General features: G+C 44.8%; 1 protein-coding gene and 1 long non-coding RNA gene across 2 annotated transcripts in view; both read left to right on the forward strand.

The window, feature by feature from the left end:
- The window catches only part of LOC120019296 (adhesion G-protein coupled receptor G6-like), a 55242-nt gene that overhangs the window by 24264 nt on the left and 7266 nt on the right, over positions 1-23712 (forward strand). Inside the window, exons 6-21 of the mRNA XM_038962600.1 lie at positions 7146-7208; positions 8508-8588; positions 8981-9889; positions 10212-10227; positions 15990-16132; positions 16418-16529; positions 16669-16757; positions 17019-17220; positions 17469-17634; positions 18394-18534; positions 18857-18973; positions 19946-19991; positions 20636-20742; positions 20935-21062; positions 21251-21519; positions 23461-23563. Coding sequence (XP_038818528.1) covers positions 7146-7208; positions 8508-8588; positions 8981-9889; positions 10212-10227; positions 15990-16132; positions 16418-16529; positions 16669-16757; positions 17019-17220; positions 17469-17634; positions 18394-18534; positions 18857-18973; positions 19946-19991; positions 20636-20742; positions 20935-21062; positions 21251-21519; positions 23461-23563 — 2692 coding nt within the window. The remainder of the gene's footprint in view (positions 1-7145; positions 7209-8507; positions 8589-8980; positions 9890-10211; positions 10228-15989; positions 16133-16417; positions 16530-16668; positions 16758-17018; positions 17221-17468; positions 17635-18393; positions 18535-18856; positions 18974-19945; positions 19992-20635; positions 20743-20934; positions 21063-21250; positions 21520-23460; positions 23564-23712) is intronic.
- On the forward strand, positions 13491-13902 carry LOC120019743. Its single transcript, XR_005472363.1, has 3 exons — positions 13491-13581; positions 13680-13732; positions 13861-13902. It is a non-coding gene; the product is annotated as an uncharacterized LOC120019743 (long non-coding RNA).

Consider the following 23712-nt stretch of genomic DNA (forward strand, 5'->3'; position numbering starts at 1 on the left):
TAGAAATTTTAGCTGAGAGAATCTGATTATATTCAAATTTTAAAGAGGTCATTTTTTTTATGTTTCTCCATAGATGGATGGCTAGCATTCTCCCTATCCAGTAAGTGAATTTGTCTCTCCAATTCTACCAATTTTTCTCTGTTTTGCCTACTCCTGGCAGCCTGAAAGGAGATGATACAGCCTCTCAAATAAGCCTTCAGTGTTTCCCACAATAATGCTGGGTAAGTCTCTGTGTTGTCGTTGGTATCAAAGAAAAATGTAATTTGGTCTTTAAGATGTTCACAGAATGTTGGTTCTGTGAGGAGCTGAGGATTCAACCTCCAGACCCTCTCGTTTGGTACGATGTCACCCAATCTCAGGGAGAAGGTGAGTGGACTGTGGTCAGAGATTATAATATCATGATACCTCACATTACAGGTATAGGGGAGTAATTTTGCATCAACCAAAAAGTAGTCAATTCGAGTATAAACATTGTGAACATGAGAGAAAAAGGAGTATTCGCTACCCGTAGGGTTAGAGATCCTCCATATATGAAATAAGTTAGAATTTTTTATGTAGGTTTTCAAGAATTCGCTTGAATAGGAGGTAGGGGTACGCCGGGTAGAGGATCTATCCAAATATTGGTCTAGCACACAGTTAAGGTCCCCTCCAATGACCAAATTAGTATGGGAGATATCTGAAATCAGGGCAAGGACTCTTTTGAAAAAAGAGGGGTTATCAATGTTTGGCCCATAGATATTTAGTAGAGTTACAGAAGTAGAGTGGATCTCTCCTATTACGATCACATAACGACCCTCTTTATCCGCAATAGTGGTTTTATGTAGAAAGGGAATTCCTTTCCGTACCAGAATCGCTGTGCCTCTCGTTTTGGCGGAGAAGTTAGAATGATACACTTGACCCACCCACCTACATTTAAGTCTGCTATGAGAATTGTTTTTCAGATGGGTTTCTTGCAAAAATATATCAGACGAGAGTGCTTTCAAGTGGGCTAGGACCTTGCGTCTCTTAATTGGTTCGTTTAAACCCTTGACATTCCAGGAAGTAAATGTAAGCCTCTCGTTTGTAGTTCCTATGGTGGCCTGCATAACATGTAACTCACTAAAAAGGTAAGAGAGCGCACCAAATCATCACGATCAGCATATGTAGCACCTACACCCGAGCAGTATCCAACCGACCCCTCCCGATCCCGGCAAGCACCTTTGCTCTCCACCCTGTCCCCCAACTTTCCCCAACATTTACCCCCCCCCCCCCTCAACCCACATTTAATAGGCATACACAAATAGGAGAGAAAAAAAATTGAAAAATACAAATAATAAACACATTGTCTGGCCGATGCCAAAAAAGCACAGCGCGACCTCGAACAAGAGGTAAAACAAAAATAAAATCCCAACTATACGTTCACCTCTCACTCTCCTAGAACTTCTACTAACATATGAACTGAGGAGGCTCCCGCAAATAAAATGTTCAATTAGCATCTAAAAAACCTAAACAGAATAAGTTGCAACTTAAACATATTGCGCACTTAAGTGTCATGGGTCAATCCCTGAGATATGCAAGATGGAGCATGGAGGTGGAAACATCATTCTTTGGGGATGCTTTTCTGCAAAGGGGACAGGACGACTGCACCGTATTGAGGGGAGGATGGATGGGGCCTTGTATCGCGAGATCTTGGCCAACAACCTCCTTCCCTCAGTAAGAGCATTGAAGATGGGTCGTGGCTGGGTCTTCCAGCATGACAACGACCCGAAACACACAGCCAGGGCAACTAAGGAGTGGCTCCATAAGAAGCATCTCAAGGTCCTGGAGTGGCCTAGCCAGTCTCCAGACCTGAACCCAATAGAAAATCTTTGGAGGGAGCTGAAAGTCCGTATTGCCCAGCGACAGCCCCGAAACCTGAAGGATCTGGAGAAGGTCTGTATGGAGGAGTGGGCCAAAATCCCTGCTACAGTGTGTGCAAACCTTGTCAAGAACTACAGGAAACGTATGATCTCTGTAATTGCAAACAAAGGTTTCTGTACCAAATATTAAGTTCTGCTTTTCTGATGTATCAAATACTTATGTCATGCAATAAAATGCAAATTAATTACTTAAAAATCATACAATGTGATTTTCTGGAATTTTGTTTTAGATTCCGTCTCTCACAGTTGAAGTGTACCTATGATAAAAATTACAGACCTCTACATGCTTTGTAAATAGGAAAACCTGCAAAATCGGCAGTGTATCAAATACTTGTTCTCCCCACTGTACATACACACATACATACATACACACATACATATCTACATACACATACATCCATATACATACATACATACATACAAGTATACATCTACATATATATATCTACACAAACAGTCATGCCCCAAAATAATAATCTACACTAATTTATAATATACACATACATAATAATAATAAAATGCTAAGAGAAAAAAATTATAATAATAAAGTACAAATAATAATTATATGTACGCACATCTACACATAGACACAAGCACCACAGAAGGCTGGGGGGAATCTAATTGGGAGAGCGGCCCACGGCTATGACAGAAGCAGAACAGCACAAAACACAAACTTGCAATCCAGGTGTCTGTGTCTGCCCCTCCCCAACCACCACCCCAGTCCCCTGCAAGCAATAAATAAATGGTATGGTAAAAAGAATAATGTAGAAATTGAGAAATAAATAATGAAACAAAACAAAAATGGTGGAATATAAGTATATCCATCCGAAAGTGTCAATGATCAAACCTGGATGGCCACCCAAGCAGGCATCACTCTGAACTCCAATGACAGGTCAGTCGTCCAGCCGGAATGAAAATGAAATTAACGTTAAATGAGAGCTCTGACCGCCCTCCATTGGTTGGCTCAGCGTCTTACATGTTCGGTAGCGACAATAAACCTTCAGTCGGCAGCCCTTGCTGAGACACTTTAATAAGGTTTCACCCGTTATGGTATAGTATGGATTCGAGTACATGAGCAGACCCTAACACACAATGACAAGGCGCTCTAACCCGTACGGGGGATTGGTGTATATTCCCGGATAAACTTCTCTGCATCCAAAACCGAGGAGAGACAAATCTTCTCACCGGAAGGAGGGTTAATTGTGAGTTTAGCAGGGAAGAGCAAGGCTGGGCGAAGATGGAGTTTGTAGAGTTTGGTCAAGACATCTCTGTAGCCGGCGCGATGCTTTGCCACATCGGGCACATAATCCTCAGAGACACGGAAGGGATGTCCTTTATGTAACAGGTTACCCCTCATTCGAGCCTCGCGATGGATAAGATCTTTGGTCTTGAAACTGTGACAACAGATGATTACTGGGCGACTGGGACAAGAGTGCGATGTGCACGGTCCAGCTGGGGATCCGAAGCCAAAACATCCGACCCCAAAGTATTCCCTCAATAGCTTGGCGAAGAAGTCGGTGGGGCGAGAGCCAGCCTGCACCCCCTCTGCCAGACCAACAACGCGAAGGTTATGACGTCTGGATCGGCCCTCTAGGTCGACCACTTTCACAGAAAGCCTCTGCACACTATCCTGCAAGGACGTGCATAGCTTCTCTAACTCGTCGATCCTATCAGCGTTGAATTCAGAAGCTTTCTCAAGGTCCACAATACTCTGGCCCTGCGAAGCAACCGTTCGAATGGTGCTCTCGATTTTGGTGTCCAGTTCAGCAATAGTAGCCTTGAAATCCTCAGCTATAGCAACATGTAGTTCTCCCAGAGCCCGGATAAGTTCTGTAAGTGTCACGTTGTTACCTGTGCCTTCCACCATGTCTGTCTCGTTGTTTGGTGGGGAGGAGGCCTCCGATGAGGATTTATTGTCCTTTGGTCGCTTATTACTCGGCATGTTCACATAGAAAGTCACAATATTGTATTAGAAAGAGACGTTTGTTGTAAAAAGTGCCGTAAAGTAGGTTAAGTTAGATTGTTTAGCAAAGAAGTTGCAGGAGTCTCTCTCACACACAGCCGTTCACTCCAACATGCTATCTCCGCCCTGTGTACGTTCATCTCTAGCAGACAGAACGCTTCTCCTTCCAGCTGCGTGGTCCCATGGTGTTTATACTTCCGTACTATTGTTTGTACAGATGAACGTGGTACCTTCAGGCGTTTGGAAATTGTTCCCAAGGATGAACCAGACTTGTGGAGGTCTACAATTTTTTTTCTGAGGTCTTGGCTGATTTCTTTTGATTTTTCCATGATGTCAAGCAAAGAGGCACTGAGTTGGAAGGTAGTCCTTGAAATACATCCACAGGTACACCTCCAATTGACTCAAATTATGTCAACTAGCCTATCAGAAGCTTCTAAAGCCATGACATCATTTTCCAAGCTGTTTAAATGCACAGTCAACTTAGTGTATGTAAACTTTTGACTCACTGAAATTGTGATACAGTGAATTATAAGTGAAATAATCTGTCTGTAAACAACTGTTGGAAAAATTACTAGTGTCATGCACAAAAGTAGATGTCCTAACCGACTTGCCAAAACTATAGTTTGTTAACAAGAAATATGTGGAGTGGTTGAAAAACGAGTTTTAATGACTCCAACCTAAGTGTATGTAAACTTCCGACTTCAACTGTATTTGACAGAGAAATATATTTCATCTCTTCATCTGGTGATCCTATCCTGGTAGAATCCACATTATACTGAATATTATTACAACTTGTAAAGCTTTTAATCGCTTTTAAATCTACTGCATTACACAACTCCACAATATTTCTCTGCATATTTGTATTCATATTCCTCATGCTACACTTGTATTCATTGCCTCATCAGTCATCTTGCATTTGTGTCTTCTCACTTTACACCCAGTTAATCCATATGTAACCTTTCTCCATCCATCCCTGCAACCAGCAACATTAACTTCCACCAGCTCATCCATTGTCACCACTAACATGATTGCTACTAATTCAACAACCCACGGTAAGCATCCATCCCTCATCCCCATTGTTTGTAATGAGCACATGTTATTTTCAGCCTGTCTTGTTATTGTGAAGGTAAACCAATACTATCTACTCCACACAGAGTGCAGCTGATGGGTGTTCTAATCAATATGGAAAATGGCCACTCTAACTGATTGAGGGGATATTGACAGGTGGCCCATTAAACTAGAGATATTTCAGTCTTATCCAAAAATGGTCTCAGTGATTGCTCTCATGGCTCCCTCTAAAAAAACGCACAGCCATTTCCAGTCTATTAAACCCACATAATACTGACTCCACTGTTGGCGGCATGGAGGTGCATTCACTTAAACTTCTACCTAACCTAAGAAAATGAGTTAATGAAACATATTTGTGATTTGATTAACCCCGCCAGAGGCGCATCTGCAAACACTTCATTCGTTTCTAAAATATAGTTAATTTCCCAGCCCAAATAAAATAAAGATTTATGAAAAGCAGCCACCAGTTTTAGCATGTGGGATTCCATACTGTGGGAAGCCTCTTAATAAAACATGTTTGATGAAAAAATTAAAAGAGTTAATTGGCCGTTTGGTGTTTTGGAGGCCATATAGTAGGTAAACACCATGCCTCTGATACTGTACTAGCTAATAGTTTTGCGGCAGAAGATATTTGATCTCCATCTCTCTCATATCTGACCCTTCCTTGAAGTAAAGCAAACAAGGTCCTGGGGTTTCCATTTGAAGTTTGGAGCCACTATTGGCATGGCATCAATTGTATGGAGGAACAAGATTGATTTAACTCACTGTAGCTAAGCCCCTATCCAAAACGGAGTACACTGGTTCATTTGACAGTCAAATGTGTAACTGGCCTGATAGTTGATCAGATGTGGATGCTTCATGGCCAATTCATAACTCCATGATCTCAACCTCAGCTCTCAATACTTCACCTTCCTTTACTCATCTCATCTCATCTCATACTGTGTCTGCTGTCCATCCTTTTCACCAGTTCTCTCTGCTACCACTTCATCTGCCACCACTACTAGCATGCCTCTATCTACCAGCTCATCAACTGGTAAGGTGTCATCTTTAGTTCGCAACATTATTTCCCCTCATTATCTAACCACTGTGTTATTATACCTTATTTTTGCTGACTTGTGCTGTAAATGTCACCAGTTCAAACCACTACCACGACCACTACTGCAGCTACAACTAATGTGCCGACATTACCCAGCACAACCACTGGTAAGGTATCTCTAGCAATGGATCTGATCTCAGTTGATGACAATTTGATCTGATTATCGTTATAGTGCAAATATCCTTTTTCTGAATGCTTCAATTTGATACCTTCATATATGTCTACGTAGTTTAGTCTGATCACATGACATTTGGCAGTCACTGCATTGTCATTTACCTTCAGGAGAAAAGGTAGAGATGAGAGATCTTGCCAGTGGTGTAGTTTGTTGTTTTTTCCATTTGCGTCGTATACTTGAAAATTGCATGGCAACGTGTTGACCCATATAAACCCCATGCATACTCTAGAGCATTGCTTATTGTTTGTGTGTGTTCATTTCACTCTTTCAAACCATTTAGTTCACATTTGCTGTCCTTGTCACCAGTTACTCAAACCATTATCCCATCTGCAGCAGCCACTACTAACACAACTCTATTCTACAGCACAACCAATGGTAAGATGTGTTTTTGTTTTTCTCTTGTTTTGTACTCATGGAAAAATCTGCTTGTGGCATTTTTCTTTATGTGTGGGGAATGGGTTTGAAAGCGGTTCCATCCTTGACCAACTTGGAACTTTCCAGATGGATTAGGCTGAGAAGCAATTGTCATGGCTTCTCAATGGGAGTATGGTATGTTTGCTCATGTAGCTTGCTTTAAACAATGGACTCAGTAGTGAATGCTGTCTAAGTGGTTCTTGATAAGGCTTCTATTTTTGAAAACACCTATAGTAGCCCTGTACCATGTGTTTTGCCGTTATTGCCTTCCATTTTTTTTGGTAACCATTTTGCACCCCCCATGTTCTACCAGCACTGACAGCTTCTGCTACAACCATTGTTTCAAACCCAGCTACAACTAACTTGCCTACCACTAACAACACAGAGCGTGGTAAGACACCCCACTTTTCTCTTTTGCCTGTTATTGACTAAGGAATGACTGGGGAGAATTCCATATTTTTTAACTTTTTTCTCAAATGTGTTATTCTTCATTTTGAATAAAATGTTCTGTCCCTTTTCTCTTGTTAACAGTAACGACTACTCCCCCATTATCCCCTACTACTAACACCCCAGCTAACATCACCACTACCCCGGGTAAGACACACCTGCTGTCTTTGTTCAGTAGAATTTTCATTTGTCACTGTAACTTTCAAACACATTGTGCAAACAGATCTCGAAGTGTAGGACATGGAGAGTCCATTTTTCAACGTTTTGCATCTATGATACAACTATAGAATTACTAAAATAACCAAGGTAGGCTACCCGATAAAAGGGTTTAGTAAGTGTTTAAAGGTTCACAACTTTCAACTTGTCATCTCCAGCACCACCCCAATATCAACATGTGTGACAATGGTGCATTTCTATGTTTAGTAGGAAAAAAGATAGAGGAAGATAACTGTTTCCAATGACATCATCAACCAACAGTGGTGGAAAAAGTATCCAGTTTTCTTTATTCAAGTAAAAGTAAAGATACCTTAAAAGAAAATGTCTCAAGTAAAAGTGAAAGTCACCCAGTAAAATTCTACTTGAGTAATAGTCTAAAAGTATTTGGTTTTAAATGTACTTTTACTGTCAAAAATAAATGTGTAAATCATTTTTTATTCCTTATATTAAGCAAATCAGATGACACAATTTTCTTGTTTTTTTAAATATACGGATAGCCAGGGGCACAGTTTGTGTTTCGTGAGTATGCCAGATCAGAGGCAGTCGGGATGACCAGGGATGTTTGGTTGATAAGTACGTGAATTAGACAATTTTCCTGTCCTGCTAAGCATTCAAAATGTAATGAGTACTTTTGGGTGTCAGAGAAAATTTAAGGAGTAAAAAGTACATTATTTTCTTTAGGAATGTAAGTGGAGTAAAAAATATAAATAGTAAAGTAAAGTACAGATACCCCAAAAAACGACTTAAGTAGTACTTTCAAGTATTTTTACTTAAAAGTACTTTACACCACTGTCAACTAATTAGTAGGCAATTCCTACTCGTAATTGGTTAAAATCGCATGATGCACACCAGTGATGTAATTGGAAACAGTTATCTTCCTCTATCTTTCTTCCTACAAAACATAGAAGTGAACCATTTTCACATATGTTGACGTTGGGGTGGTGCTGCGATGATGAATATGAAGTAGAATTTTTTTTAAATGTCCCTTTACGTATTTCAGAAAGGCTTATGAGTAGTTACTGTACACATCTTCAAAAAAAGAAACGTGATTAATCACACATATAATAATTACACTTTTTCAGTAGTTGAAGTTTTTACATTATTGTTGGTTTCTTCTACTGGCATGTCTTCTAACATTGCAAAAAATTCTGCTCAGCTGGGTAAGACGTACACATGGGAAATCTTGAGATGCTCTCCTTGCTGACTTAGTTGTATTGTCACTCTTGCTAGCAGTGTCTGAAGCCACTACTACCCCACCGTCCTCGACTAACATGTCTCCTACTGTCATGTCCACTAACATCATCAAGCTGGGTAAGACACACACACTCACTAAGCTTGTCCTTGTCTTGTTTGTAATGAGACTCTGCAGCTTCCTGTTCTCTCTCTCAGCCTGCTTCCACCTGTCTGCTTCCCTCTCACTCCTACTCTATCCTATTCTCAGCCAAGATGATGTTAACAATATCAGGGAAGGCCTAGTTGACTGCTGTAAATATAGGTGATCCAAATACTGTATTCTTCCATGTTTTGTATTTGTTTATTCAGCTACAGTATAAGCTAGAAGACCCTGTTTCTAAAATCCGTCTGTATTTAAAATATGTAACCTGCTTTGACCCCTCCGTTTTTATATTGACTGGACTGAGGCGCCACAGAGAAGGAGAGAGCGGTGTATCTGTGGTCTGTGCTCCGGCTCACCCCCCGTCCAGTGACCTCCTCCACCACCACCACCCCCCACACCAGGCCTCACGTCCTGCCTGGCCCCCGCAGCTCTAAAACCTCCCTGGGCTACATCTCCACCCCACTCATCTGGCCCGTGAGGAAGAAACCTGAGGCCTCTGTTACCCGCCTCCCAGTCAGACCCATCCTCTATCTAACCAAGCCTCATCCTGTACCAGCAACAAATATGTCTCTCAGGCCCAAGGTGACTACAACAACAACAGCGCCCGTGGCCAGGAAAACACATGCCGTATCCAGGGCCGTGACCAGTCCCCAGGGGTTGTTCCCATGGCGACCGGTGGATGTTGGGAACAGTAGCGATGCGGAGGACGTGGAGTCATTCCCAGCAGCGGTGTCAGCATCACTCAGCAACCGTAAGAAGAATAAGCCCTTGGCTCCCCCCCACTGGATCCCATTGAGTCCCAGCAGAGAGAACAGCAACAGCAGCACTGTGAACTGGACTGAGCCCCTGGAGGAGTACACATCAGGCTCTGAGCCATTCATTTACGACCTGGACCTAGGGGATGACCCCTTTAGCCTTTTCCAATATGACTCGTCCTACTCCCTGGATGAAGGCCTGGCTCTGGCCGCCTCCGGCCCACAGAACCTTTCCCACGCTGGGACTGGAGTCAGTACTGAGGGCCCAGGCCGTGTGACTGTGAGCGACCCTGTTACCGCCGTGGGTGGAGGGGAACATTTACACAATCAATCAGAGCCCAGTTTGCCCCAGGAGGCGTTGGCAGGAGGCGCGCTGGCAGAGGCTGGGAGAGAGGCTAGGACCGGGGAGCAGGGTGTGGTGGTGGCAGCACACAGCAGCTGGGCTCAAATCCCTCCTTTCAGCACGACTCCAGAGAGGACAGGTGTGCAAACGGATCAGGCCCGGCCCGGCAGCGGCTTCAGTGAGCAAACAGCAGAGAGAACCACTCAGTCCCTCTCAAACATCTCCACACAGTCTCCCTCATTATTAACAGTAGCCAAGCTCTGTTTCTCTGAGAAGGTCGGGATTACCACTGACAATGACCCCACATTGGAGGTCTCTATACCTAAAGACTACACACCCACACCCAGTCCCATATCCATACCTACCACGTCTGCTATGCCAGATAGCCTATGGACAGCTGTGATCACAGAGATACCGGCCCCTAACTCCCTCCCCACCACTCCAACCATACCTCTCTCCACCTCTCCCCATCCTGCGTTCTCCCCCTCTTCTGTTCACAGTATGGAACAAAGTGATGTTAGTCATTCAAGACACGTCAGGCCAGCTGCCACTGAGACAGAGACATCGCTCCCTTCCATAGAGGTTCAAAGACATGTATTAATGCGGGAGGGCACAAGGCTCAGTCCACTGTCTCTGTCAGTCCCTACTGATGCCGCTACAGCTCTGACACCCGTCCTTGAGAAAACATACCTCTCTTCCTCTGACAAACACCACAGTGACCTGGTTTTACCCTCTTTGAGGAATCAATTAAGTTCCTTCTTGACTAACTCTCATCCCGTGGACGGTATGGTTCCCAGTGAGAGTATTGCCTCTGAGTCAGGTAGCCAGAGTAAGTGGATCAGTTTATATTCACCTCTGGCTCTGGAACCATCGTCGTATATGAGCAGTGTGTCAGACAGTGTGTTGTGCAGCTCAGAGGGGCAGGAGGGCTTTAATCCACTCAGTTCTAACCTGAGAGGTTTTTCACGTACATCCCATCTTTCTGTCACTCCTATCACAGAGCAACTACACCACCAGGGCCTCCTCCCAGCCACCGTGACGGACGAATGGACTTTCTCTCAGTCCTCACCTCCTAATAAAATCTCCCCAAGCAGACAGGAGTGGAGGGATGCATTGCACACCACGTTCAGCTTGGTCTCTCTCAGCTCTGACCTCCTGTCTGTGACAGACTTGCCAGAGCAGCTTAATATCAAAACGGTTACTGAATGGGAAAGTGCAGATGGGATAGAGAGACACTCGGCTCGACCGGAAGGAGAAGAAGTCCACATGTCACCCATAAGTGCCTCGTCCTCCTCGCCATCACTGATCTCGCTCTTTCGCCCCAGCACACAGAGCGAGCCATCTGTAGCCCAGCTTGGACACCATGGGACCTCACACATCAATGATGATGGATCTGAATATCTCTCCCAGACCAGCCTCCACCTCTACTCCTCCCTGCTAGCCCCCTCTCGTCCTCTGGCTCTGCCAGCGCCACTCATCATCAGCAGCACAGCTTCAGAATATGACAGTGTTGTTACTCATGAACCCAAGCGGCATGCTTACATGCATGAATTAGGCTGGAAATGGCCGGTCAGTGGTCTTGGCATTGTGATTCACACAGACACACACACCCCAGTGTCTGAGCCGCTCTCCACCATGACCTCCAGGGCAGACCAGCTCATGTCAGACGCTTCTGAAGCCCTCTTATTCCACAGACCGATGACAACAAACCCTCCTCGTATTAGAGAGGAGAGGCTGCTCCCCGCCCCTACCCCGACTCCCCTTCCCACCCATATCCCCCCTCTGAGTGGGACATTGTCTGCCGGAGCAGCCAACATGGCTGATTCGGGAGCTGGCGCCTCACTGCCCACCCGATCAACGGCTGCATTCCAACAATCCTCCACACTCATTGGCAGCCAATCAAAGCCCACTCAGCCTGCTGGAACTGACGGAACACTGGCCTGGCATGGAGAGAGCAGAGAGAGCACAGTATCACCCGCTGCCCCAGACACACAGCTCACTGCTGCTGCCTCCAGTAACCCCACCATTAGTGCTGCAATTATACAGCCCACCGCTGTTACCAGAAATATCCTCCCCCCTTCTGCCTCAAACATACAACTCACCACTGACAACAAACAGCCAACTCTTTTCCCAAATATCCAGTCCACCTCTACCTCCAACAGCCAGCCTCCTATGGCCCTAAACACTTACCTTGCTGGGGCTGGCCCTTTATCAGTCCCCTGGAGGGCCAACCACAGTGAGGACACACAGGGTGGTAAACATGGACCGGCCCTCATCGATCACCCACCCTCCACTGCTGCAAGCACGTCAGTAAGCAGTATGGGCCCTGGCAACAATGTGACTGTGAATCAGAACACCAACACAGACCGAGAGACTGAGACACAGACAACTCCCAATCCACTAGCCGTCATTGGCATGGATGAGCAGTCTTTTGTAGCCACAAAGGGCCCCTACTTGCCTCTTACCACTCCACATAGAGGGGTGAATGCAGGCAGTGGCACAGTGTCCACCACACACCCCACCCCACGGACCTCAGCGGGCACCCCTGTTATTGCCCCATGCCAATGTAAAGCTCGCTTTCATTTATCATGTCTGTGTGGACTTTCAACCGGGAACAGTATGTTTTGCAATAACAACGTAGATGTAGAAACAAAAAGATAGAGAGCCTCTCGACCACCTAATCTCTGCTTTGAATGCTACTGTTGTAGTGGTGGTATGTTGATAGGGGAAAATCTAATCTGGTGAAAATGGGGTGCCCTGTTGGAGGAGGTTGATGATTGAGGTTGTGTTGTGATTTTGGATGGGGCGTAGAACATTAACATAGGCGTGTACTGTAGTTTACCAATCATTAAGCTCTGTAGTGGCCTCTGCTCGGCTGATGGGGCGTCCCTCATGGGGCGCAGCTCTCTTGTGATTTTAAGTTTTCAATCATTCCTGTTTCTTGGGAGACTTCCAATGCTGTTATCATTTGATTTTAGTGCAAATAACTGCTCATCTAAATGTAATCTGTTATTGCTATACTATAGAAAATCAAAGGAAAAGAACGCTCTTGATCAACAAAGATAAACCACATACATTTTGGATACTTCAAAACATTCTGAGGTGGCCTTCCTTCCTGATCGGCAATCACTGGAGTCTCTTAAGAACAGTCTTGGCATGGAGTAGAAACAGCATCGTACTGTACCTAGTTCAGCACTAACAACAGGAGAGGCTTGGGAGCCATCTTGTGGTGGCTGTGAGGCATAGCAGCAGACCACCAACACAATCAAACAGAGTGATGTACCACACAGTATATGCTCCACGGGAGGTTGGTGGCACCTTAATTGGGGAGGGTGGTCCCGTGATAATGTCTGGAGCGGAATAAGGTTTGGTTTCCATTCCATTTGATGCCATTCCATTTGCTATGTTCCAGCCATTATTATGAGCCGTCGTCCCCTCAGCAGCCTCAACTGATATGCTCCCATTTACAATCACCCATTTGGCCCGTGAATACACATCAGTCAGCCATTAGTTCCATTTTGTGTCATCTAGGATGATATCATCTATGATGATAACAGAGTATTTTAATTGATCCTTTTCCTGATGAAACACTCCCCCCACATGTTTTATCTGTGGAGTAGCAGCCTTTCAACATCATTTATCATATGAAATTGGATTTTAAATGACAAAATTATGTCTCAACCCCTGCACTCCTGCTATGCAGCACAGACAAATGTTCCATTAAGTGTTGTAAATTACCTGTGTCAAATATAGATCGTTTTTTTCTGCTTTTCAATTGCAGAGGGTCTTTTCTACAGGATCTCCTTTGTTGTCAATGACAAGGAGGCCAAACTAACGGAGTCTGATGTTGAGAAAACTGTTGCACAATGGGTAAGGCTTGTTGTCATGTTCAATTCATCTTGGATCAAAGCATGGATAGAATACCAGAGGACCTCACTGAATTGACTGATTTACTGATTCATTAACAGCTCAATCAAACATTCCAAAACTGGACACATGTGGTCTATGTCGATCATTTCAGGTAAGCAATTAGATATTTGTACCATCATAAAATGCACCTACCTCCATGCCCATTCAATGTATTATTCTTTAGAGTTGTTTTACAGGTCAATAATAATGTCCACCCTAATTTGTTTATCTTGTTTCCAGTATCCAGCCTAACAGTGACTCACAGCTTAAGAGGAGTGCCAGTAAAAAGTAAGGCCCATTTTTACTATGGTATACAGTAGTAGGTAAGGATCGGAGTTTTTCCTGACCACGTCACGTGACAAAAAAATTATAGTAATTTATTAGGCCTGCCTTTCCATGTGTGTTAAGTCTCCTGCTATTCTTCCTCCTCTTCCTTCTTCCCCACCCCTCCTCCTTCTTCCCCACCCCTCTTCCTTCTTCCCCACCCCTCTTCCTTCTTCCCCACCCCTCCTCCTCTTCCTTCTTTCCCACTGCTCTTCCTTCTTCCCCACCCCTCTTCCTTCTTCCCCACCCCTCTTCTTTCTTCCCCACCCCTCCTCCCCTTCCTTCTTCCCCACCCCTCCTCCTCTTCCTTCTTCCCAACCCCTCTTCCTTCTTCCCCACCCCTCTTCCTCTTCCTTCTTCCCCACCCCTCATCCTCTTCCTTCTTCCCCACCCCTCTTCCTTCTTCCCCACCCCTCCTCCTCTTCCTTCTTCCCCACCCCTCCTCAATCTTCTTCCCCACCCCTCTTCCTTTTCCTTCTTCCCCACCCCTCTTCCTTCTTCCCCACCCTCCTCCTCTTCCTTCTTCCCCACCCCCACCCCTCCTCCTCTTCCTTCTTCCTCACCCCTCCTCCTCTTCCTTCTTCCACACCCCTCTTCCTTCTTCCCCACCCCTCCTCCTCTTCCTTCTTCCCCACCCCTCTTCCTTCTTCCCCACCCCTCCTCCTCTTCCTTCTTCCCAACCCCTCTTCCTTCTTCCCCACCCCTCCTCCTCTTCCTTCTTCCCCACCCCTCTTCCTTCTTCCCCACCCCTCCTCCTCTTCCTTCTTCCCCACCCCTCTTCCTTCTTCCCCACCCCTCCTCCTCTTCCTTCTTCCCAACCCCTCTTCCTTCTTCCCCACCCCTCCTCCTCTTCCTTCTTCCCCACCCCTCTTCCTTCTTCCCCACCCCTCTTCCTTCTTCCCCACCCCTCCTCCTCTTTCTTCTTCCCCACCCCTCTTCCTTCTTCCCCACCCCTCCTCCTCTTCCTTCTTCCCAACCCCTCTTCCTTCTTCCCCAACCCTCCTCCTCTTCCTTCTTCCCCACCCCTCTTCCTTCTTCCCCAACCCTCTTCCTTCTTCCCCACCCCTCTTCCTCTTCCTTCTTCCCCACCCATCCTCCTCTTCCTTCTTCCCTACCCCTCCACCTCTTCCTTCTTCCCCACCCCTCTTCCTTCTTCCCCACCCCTCCTCCTCTTCCTTCTTCCCAACCCCTCTTCCTTCTTCCCCACCCTCCTCCTCTTCCTTCTTCCCCACCCCTCTTCCTTCTTCCCCACCCCTCCTCCTCTTCCTTCTTCCCAACCCCTCTTCGTTCTTCCCCACCCCTCTTCCTTCTTCCCCACCCCTCTTCCTTCTTCCCCACCCCTCTTCCTTCTTCCCCACCCCTCCTCCTCTTCCTTCTTCCCCACCCCTCTTCCTTCTTCCCCACCCCTCTTCCTTCTTCCCCACCCCTCCTCCTCTTCCTTCTTCCCAACCCCTCTTCCTTCTTCCCCAACCCTCCTCCTCTTCCTTCTTCCCCACCCCTCTTCCTTCTTCCCCACCCCTCCTCCTCTTCCTTCTTCCCCACCCCTCTTCCTCTTCCTTCTTCCCCACCCCTCCTCCTCTTCCTTCTTCCCTACCCCTCCACCTCTTCCTTCTTCCCCACCCCTCTTCCTTCTTCCCCACCCCTCCTCCTCTTCCTTCTTCCCAACCCCTCTTCCTTCTTCCCCACCCCTCCTCCTCTTCCTTCTTCCCCACCCCTCTTCCTTCTTCCCCACCCCTCCTCCTCTTCCTTCTTCCCAACCCCTCTTCCTTCTTCCCCACCCCTCTTCCTCTTCCTTCTTCCCTACCCCTCCACCTCTTCCTTCTTCCCCACCCCTCTTCCTTCTTCCCCACCCCTGCACCTCTTCCTACTTCCCCACTCCTCCTCCTCTTCCTTCTTCGCCACCCCTCTTTCTTCTTCCCCACCCCTCCTCCTCTTCCTTCCATCCTCCTCTTCCTTCTTCCCCACCCCTCCTCCTGTTCCTTCTTCCCCATCCCTCCTCCTCTTCCTACTCCCTCCTCCTCTCCCTCATCCTCTTCCCCCTCCAGATTCACTTGCCAGGCCCTGCTGGTCTATCAGACCACCACCAATGTGACCCTGGGAGAAGTAGCCATCTCCACCAGGATGGTGGGAAGCAGCCCGAACATTGGCAATGGACTGGAGCTAGAAGCTGTCGCCGTGCAGTCTGTCGGTAGGACATGATCTCACCCAGACCCGCTTTAATCACTTCAATGCCTCTCTTCTTACTGCAGAAAGTGACTGTGGAAAAAGACACTCCCACAGCCCAGATTATTTTTATTTTTTTACGGTGCACTGTCGCACCACGGATTCTAAAGCACCTCCTAATTCGATTAGGTTTGAAATGTGAATGCCTCTAACGTTTCCCAACTTCCTCCAGTAGTCATTGGACATTAATATATTGCTGATGTGCGGTGTTAACATTTTTAAGTTGCACGGTTTTCTCTCTCTCATTCAGAGAACTGCCCGGAGGAAACTCCCCTCCATTATATCTGGCCAGAGAGCAGACCAACGGTCACTCAGTATGTCCCCTGTTTCCCCAACAAAGACCAGACTACATCCAGAACATGGTGAGACTGACACATCTACTATATCAAACTATGTCAAACTATTGATATGCTGACATTGTCTGCATGAACTTGTTTGAGGTAATTCATCTTGGATCAATCTTAAAATACTAGATCTGATTTTGTGTTGATTTGTCCCCAGTGAGATCAGCCCCCTGAATTACACAGCGTTTTGGGTCGGCCCAGACCTCAGTAATTGCACTGATATCGATTCCATCAATGTTTCAGCAGGTAGGCCACCGACATCTTAAATCACTTTAATGATTCCACAGCAGATAGAATCAAAACAGCTGCAAGAATGAATACTTGAGCTATATTTGATCTCAACACGATAGAGGGACAGAGATGCCCACTGAGATGCAGTTTTAGAGATAAAACGTGTTTACAGCCTCACCATGGCAGAGAGTGGACAGTCAGCAGACAACTAATAATGATTATCTATTGACAGCCCTCATCTAGTTGTTTTCTCTCTGCCTAACTTTCCCCAAACAGAGAACGCTGCTGAAGTTGCCGACCAGCTTGCTGACATCACCAACAACGAGCTCTCCATAGACGAGGTGTTCAAGGTGGTGGGCAAAGTGAAGCAGCTTGTCAACGTGGCCAAGATCAACACCACTCTGGCCACCACCGTATTGAACATCATCTCCAACGTGATGACCAGCTCTGTGTCAGCCCTGGCTGTAGCCTCAGAGAGGTAAGATACCTTCTCCTCATCTTCCCCCTGTCTGCTCCCACTGCCGTGGTCTCTCCTCTCCTCAGAACCCACCTCTTACTGTGTCCAGCATGCTGGGAGTAAGCATAATTGAGTTATGACTCTATCTCCCAGGTAGATGTACTGTATGTTCACTTTGTGTTGTGTCTTTGTACCAAAGTAAAGCACTGTGAGACCCTAGTGAAAGTCACTATCCAGTCCATTAGTATGATAACTCTATCTGCGTGTAGGACATTGAAGACGGTGGATGAGCTGGTTCAGAAGTTAGAGTTTGATGGGCCTTCAGTGAGCATCACCTCTAAAAATCTGGCTCTGGGCATCTCAACACTGAACCATGGCAAGTTCAACGGGACCTCCTTCAGTGCCTTCATACAACCCAACACCACAGACCTCCAGGTACGGACAGTTAGGGTCAGTGTTATACAGAAGTGTTATACAGAAATCAGTGTTATCTGCTGCACTGTACTGTACTGGGCAGTGTGGTACTATATATGCAGGGACTGTTCATAACATACATACTTGCCAAGATGAGAGCTGAGGTTATTGTTTCATTCAATGTGCCTTGAGAGTAAATAGGGTATGTTATGCCTCGCTCCTACTGTGTGTGTGAGCCAGTCCTTCCAGTCAAACAGGGCTTCCAGGAAAGCCTTCCTGTGGAAACTCTAGTTGTGTGTTAAAGGTGACTCACAACCCATCAGGCCTGTTGAGTCCATTTAACATAAATGGCAGGATGTCTATTTGTTTAAGTCGTTAAGAATGTTTTCTGTACCCACAACACACTCGCAACCTTGTGACACACATGGACGGAGTGGGAGTCCTGTCATTTATCTTTCTGCAAGGTTTGTAGAGTTAAGCGAACATGATACAACTGACTAACGTCAAGTCCACCACAGCCTTCCCTCTCGCTCGGTTTCATGTGTTTTACCCTATGCCCCTGCCATACGTGTCAATGCTGTGCCAGCAGAAGGGGCACGCTTTAGTCATAAGCCACCTGTCCACCACAGAGGTTTGGGAGTGACCTCCAGATGGTACAGCAGGGGACTCATTATATAATCAGCATAATAATCAGCATACCTCTGTCTACGTTGAATAATCAAATTCAAATTGTTAATGGCAAACTAACTAACTTAGTCTAACTAACTCCTCTCCCACCAGATTGACTTTGAGTCTAACCAGCTGAATCCCCTGGCTCAGGTCACACTGCCAGCTACTTTGCTCAGAAACCTGACCGACGCTGAGACCACTGCCATCTCCAGGATTAACTTCATGTTCTTCAGCAAGATAGGACTATTCCAGGTTTATACCTCTTTTAGGTGGAATGTATCTGATTTAGTGTCTTTTCAGCATATAACAGTATGTCTTCTTTTCTCACACATCCTTTCCATGGATGGTGACTCATGTGTCTGGTATGTGAATCTATAGATTTGAGTGATATTTTCAGGTTTATGCCTCTTTCTGATGCAATTCAACACTACTGGTGTGTCTGCTTAGCGTGTTGTGATTTATTTTCTTGTTTCCTACTAATGCATGGTGATTCGTATGCCTGGTATGTGCATCTATAGTTTGAAGTGTTATGCGTTTATATTTCAAAATCAAACTTTTCTTTTATCATTCTCAGGATGAACAGGACGGGTTGTCTCTTAACAGCTATGTTGTGGCCAGCAGTGTGGGCAATTACTCCATCAGTAACCTGCAGGATCCCGTGGAGATTGAGATAGTACACCTGAACTACCAGGTAGTCTACCCGCCCTCCTCCTCTCACCTCTATATGAAGAGTTTCATTCCAAAATGATATATCCATTTTCAGAAAATATTGGTAAATTAGCTTATTTTGTTTAAAGAAATTCTTAAAAACATTGGTGTTTTTTCACTCGCTAATCATGGCATGGGGTTGTTTAATGACATATTATGTAACTTATTTGTTTAAAACCTATCACTTGATGGTTTCATTTCAGAGAGGCAAATCATATTTTGGGGTGCAAAATACTATATATCCGCCTCACTCTCAGAGAAATGAGTAGTACTGCTAGGCTTTGCACAGTCAAATGTAACAAATAACTACATTTTTAATAAAGAACTGTGCAAATGATACATTTTTGACATCAATATTTAAACCATTTCAATACAGTAATATGAAAGCTGTATGCAAAACATTTACATTAGACATTTTAGTCATTTTAGCAGATGCTCTTATCCAGAGCGACTTGCAGTAAGTGCATTCATCTTAAGAAAGCTATGTGAGACAACCACATATCACAGTCAAATATACAGGATACGAATATTCCATTCCAGCTAAACAATGGATATATATAACGTTTAGAATTTTTTTAAATAAATTCATCCACATTTAAAATCTAGGAATTATACATCTGAGAACAGTAATACTTTACACACACATAAAGGTACCCATAAGCAATAATTTGGATGAAAAAACACAAATGTGAAAAAATAGCATTTTGGAAATAAACTTCATATAATCTGTTCCTTTCTCCTCTCTTTGCTTCCCTCCGATCCCCCTGTTTTTTTACTTTTTGTCCTCCCTCTCTTCTTCTTTTATCATTCCACTTAGGTAAAAACCTTTTGTCTGTAACCACTCAGTTGATGATTGTTGATGCCTGATGGTAGTTCAACAGTTAAAGTCCTAAGTACAATACAAATTAACGCCTGGAACATCTACCTGTAATCAGACAGTGATTGTGTCTTTCAGCCAAAGCCAAAGCCAACCTGCATGTTCTGGGATTTTACCATGAAAAGTAAGTTGGGGAAAAAAACTAATATTTTGCTTGTTGAAATATACACTAAGTGTACAAAACATTAAGAACACGTTCCTAATATTGAGTTGCACCCACTTTTGCCCTCAGAACAGCCTCAATTCGTTGGGGCATGGAAAGGGTCGAAAGCGTTCCACAGGGATGCTGGCCCATGGTGACTCCAATGCTTCCCACAGTTGTGTAAAGTTGGCTGGATGTCCTTTGGGTGGTGGACCATTCTTGATACACAAGGGAAACAGTTGAGTGTGAAAAACCCATCAGTGTTGCAGTTCTTGACACAAACCGGTGCGCCTGGCACCTACTACCATAACTCATTGAAAGGCAATTAAATATTTTGTCTTGCCCATTCACCCTCTGAATGGCACACATACACAATCCATATCTCAATTGTCTCAAGGCTTAAAAATCCTTCATTAACCTGTCTCCTCCCCTTCATCTACACTGATTCAAGTGGATTTAACAAGTGACATCAGTAAGAGATCATAGCTTTCACCTAGATTCACCTGGTCAGTCTATGTCATGGAAAGAGCACAATGTTTTGTACACTCAGAGTATGTCAATCTCAATTTAAGTTAAAGCCTTACAATTGTAGAATATACCAGAGAGTTTGTCTTTGTCTCCACAAGATGGTTCAGGTGGCTGGAACAGTAAAGGCTGCAGGGTTAGTCCCATGTCCAATGGAAACAAGACTATCTGCCTCTGTGACCATCTCACACACTTTGGCATCCTAATGGTAAGACTTGTGTTCACATTAAACCAGTTGGAGACTCTTTCCCCTTATAATTGTGACTCTCTGATTCATTTAAACCAGCAGTTTGTCCTTGTATAGTATGAATCTTACAGTATAACTTGGAAGTATAGCTTGCAAGTCGAACTTGACTTGCTTGTTTGGTGAATACTTTTATTTTCTGTATTCTCTGTGAAGGATATCTCTGGATCTGCTGAACATATTGATGAGAAAAACACCAAGATTCTTACCTTCATCACCTACATCGGATGTGGCATATCGGCCATCTTCTCTGCTGTAACGCTTCTAACTTATATTGCCTTTGAGTGAGTATATTGCCATTTTGGACAACTCCAACATGTGACCAGGAAATACTCCTATAACTAGTCTTATGAATTCTTCCTGTCTACGTCAGGTGGACTATTGATCCTAGTCATTGGCCATGATATTATAAGAAAGACAACCAGAACTGTAGTAGTCAGACAGTGTTATTCAGTGTCTGCCCTCTCTACAGGAAGTTGCGTCGTGACTACCCGTCCAAGATCCTGATGAACCTGAGCACGTCACTGCTCTTCCTCAACATGTTGTTCCTATTGGATGGCTGGCTGGCCTCCTTTGAAATGGAGGGCCTGTGTGTGGCTGTGGCTGTCTTCCTCCACTTCTTCCTGCTCACATCCTTCACCTGGATGGGCCTTGAGTCCATCCACATGTACATCGCCCTGGTAAAAGTTTTCAACACCTACATCCGGAGGTACATTCTCAAGTTCTGCATCGTCGGCTGGGGTAAGTGGCACTAAAGTTGGATAAACTAATTACTATGCAGTATGCTGGCTATGTCATAGACCAAATTCCTATTAAAATGCAAATGCATGGTATGCATTATTCTCGCTATACACTGAATTTCAAACATAGTTTGTACTTAGGGTTGCAAAACTACCGGTAATTTGCCAAAGTTACCAGAACTGTCTCAAATGTTTTTAATTAACAGGTAATCTATGGCAATCTATGGTAACTTTGGTAATGTATTATTGAAAATAGCTTAATTAATGAAAAAAGCATCTAATCAACAATGAGTCATTCCACCTCAAAAAGCACATGAAAGAGGATTTCAATACCCACATCTCAGATTGTTCTGAAACGGTTTCTATAGTTAGAAACAGATAAGATTATAATTCCTGAAACATTATTTTGTTGAAAGACAATTGAACCCAGATTGGTCGTTTCAATTTATAGGATTCATCTAATATTCAATAAATGTAGTACCCAATATCCAAAATGGACCAAACCTCTTTTTAACAATAAGTAAGATGTGAGGAATCCAAATAAATGGTCAAAAGCCATCCACGAACCCCCAAATGCCACATCCCTCACCAAGCCCACCCCAAATGCCACATCCCACACCAAGCCCACCCCAAATACCACATCCCACCCCAAGCCCACCCCAAATACCACATCCCACACCAAGCCCACCCCAAATACCACATCCCACACCAAGCCCACCCCAAATACAATTTCCCACACCAAGCCCACCCCAAATACCACATCCCACCAAGCCCACCCCAAATACCACATCCCACACCAAGCCCACCCCAAATACCACATCCCACTCCAAGCCCACCCCAAATACCACATCCCACCCCAAGCCCACACCAAATACCACATCCCACCCCAAGCCCACCCCAAATACCACATCCCACATCCCACTCCAAGCCCACCCCAAATACCACATCCCACACCAAGCCCACCCCAAATACCACATCCCACACCAAGCCCACACCAAATACCACATCCCACACCAAATACCTCATCCCACACCAAGCCCACCCCAAATACCACATCCTACTCCAAGCCCACCCCAAATACCACATCCCACACCAAGCCCCCACCAAATACCACATCCCACACCACATCCCACACCACATCCCACACCAAATACCACATCCCACATCCCACACCACATCCCCCACCAAATACCACATCCCACACACATCCCACCCCAAATATCACACCCCACACCAAATACTACATCCCACCCCAAGCCCACCCCAAATACCACATCCCACACCAAATACTACATCCCACACCAAATACCACATCCCACCCCAAGCCCACCCCAAATACCACATCCCACACCAAATACTACATCCCACACCAAATACCACATCCCACCCCAAGCCCACCCCAAATACCACATCCCACACCAAATACCCCAAGCCCACCCCAAATACCACATCCCACCCCAAGCCCACCAAGCCCACCACAACGGCCAGTTTACTTTTTTCACAACTGCCACCAATTTGGTGCCAAAATATTTACAACAAAGACATATTGACATTATAAAATAAGAAAAAATATAAAGACAAAATATAAAGGATATTTCATGCTGAAACCCTCATATTAAACACCGATGGTATTCACTTAGTTGATGGTTTATATCTTGAATAATGTTTTACAGCTTTGTCATTCAATTTATTTTATTTTCAAATAATCTTATTTAATTATTTTAAACAAGATGTCCAGAGATAATTACAGAAACCTGTTCTAATCTGAAGTACCCTAAAAGGCCGCTATATGTCATGTGAAAAAATTACAATTGAAAGTTACCAAAATTCTGGTAGTTTACTGGTGAACTTTGAAAGTTACCAGTAATATACCCTCTCTTTGCAACCCTACATATACCTGAATGTTCAAAATATATAATTTCCCCCCATGTCTCACTTCCAGGTCTGCCTGCTGCGATAGTTGCTACAGTGGTAGCTATTGACAAAAACTCCTATGGGAAAATGGAGTATGGAAAGGGGGAGACTGGACAAGGCTCTTCTGAATTGTAAGTCCTGCATCAAGTTCAAGAGATAGCAGAGAAAATATGACATTCTGTATGTAGATGGAGTCTTAGACTTGTGTAATCCAAGTTTATGTCTTCCCATATGTCAGTTATAGGACCAGGACTATGTACTATAGTGCATAATGTATGTA

Source organism: Salvelinus namaycush, chromosome 24, assembly GCF_016432855.1.
Source record: "Salvelinus namaycush isolate Seneca chromosome 24, SaNama_1.0, whole genome shotgun sequence".
Lineage (NCBI taxonomy): Eukaryota > Metazoa > Chordata > Actinopteri > Salmoniformes > Salmonidae > Salvelinus > Salvelinus namaycush.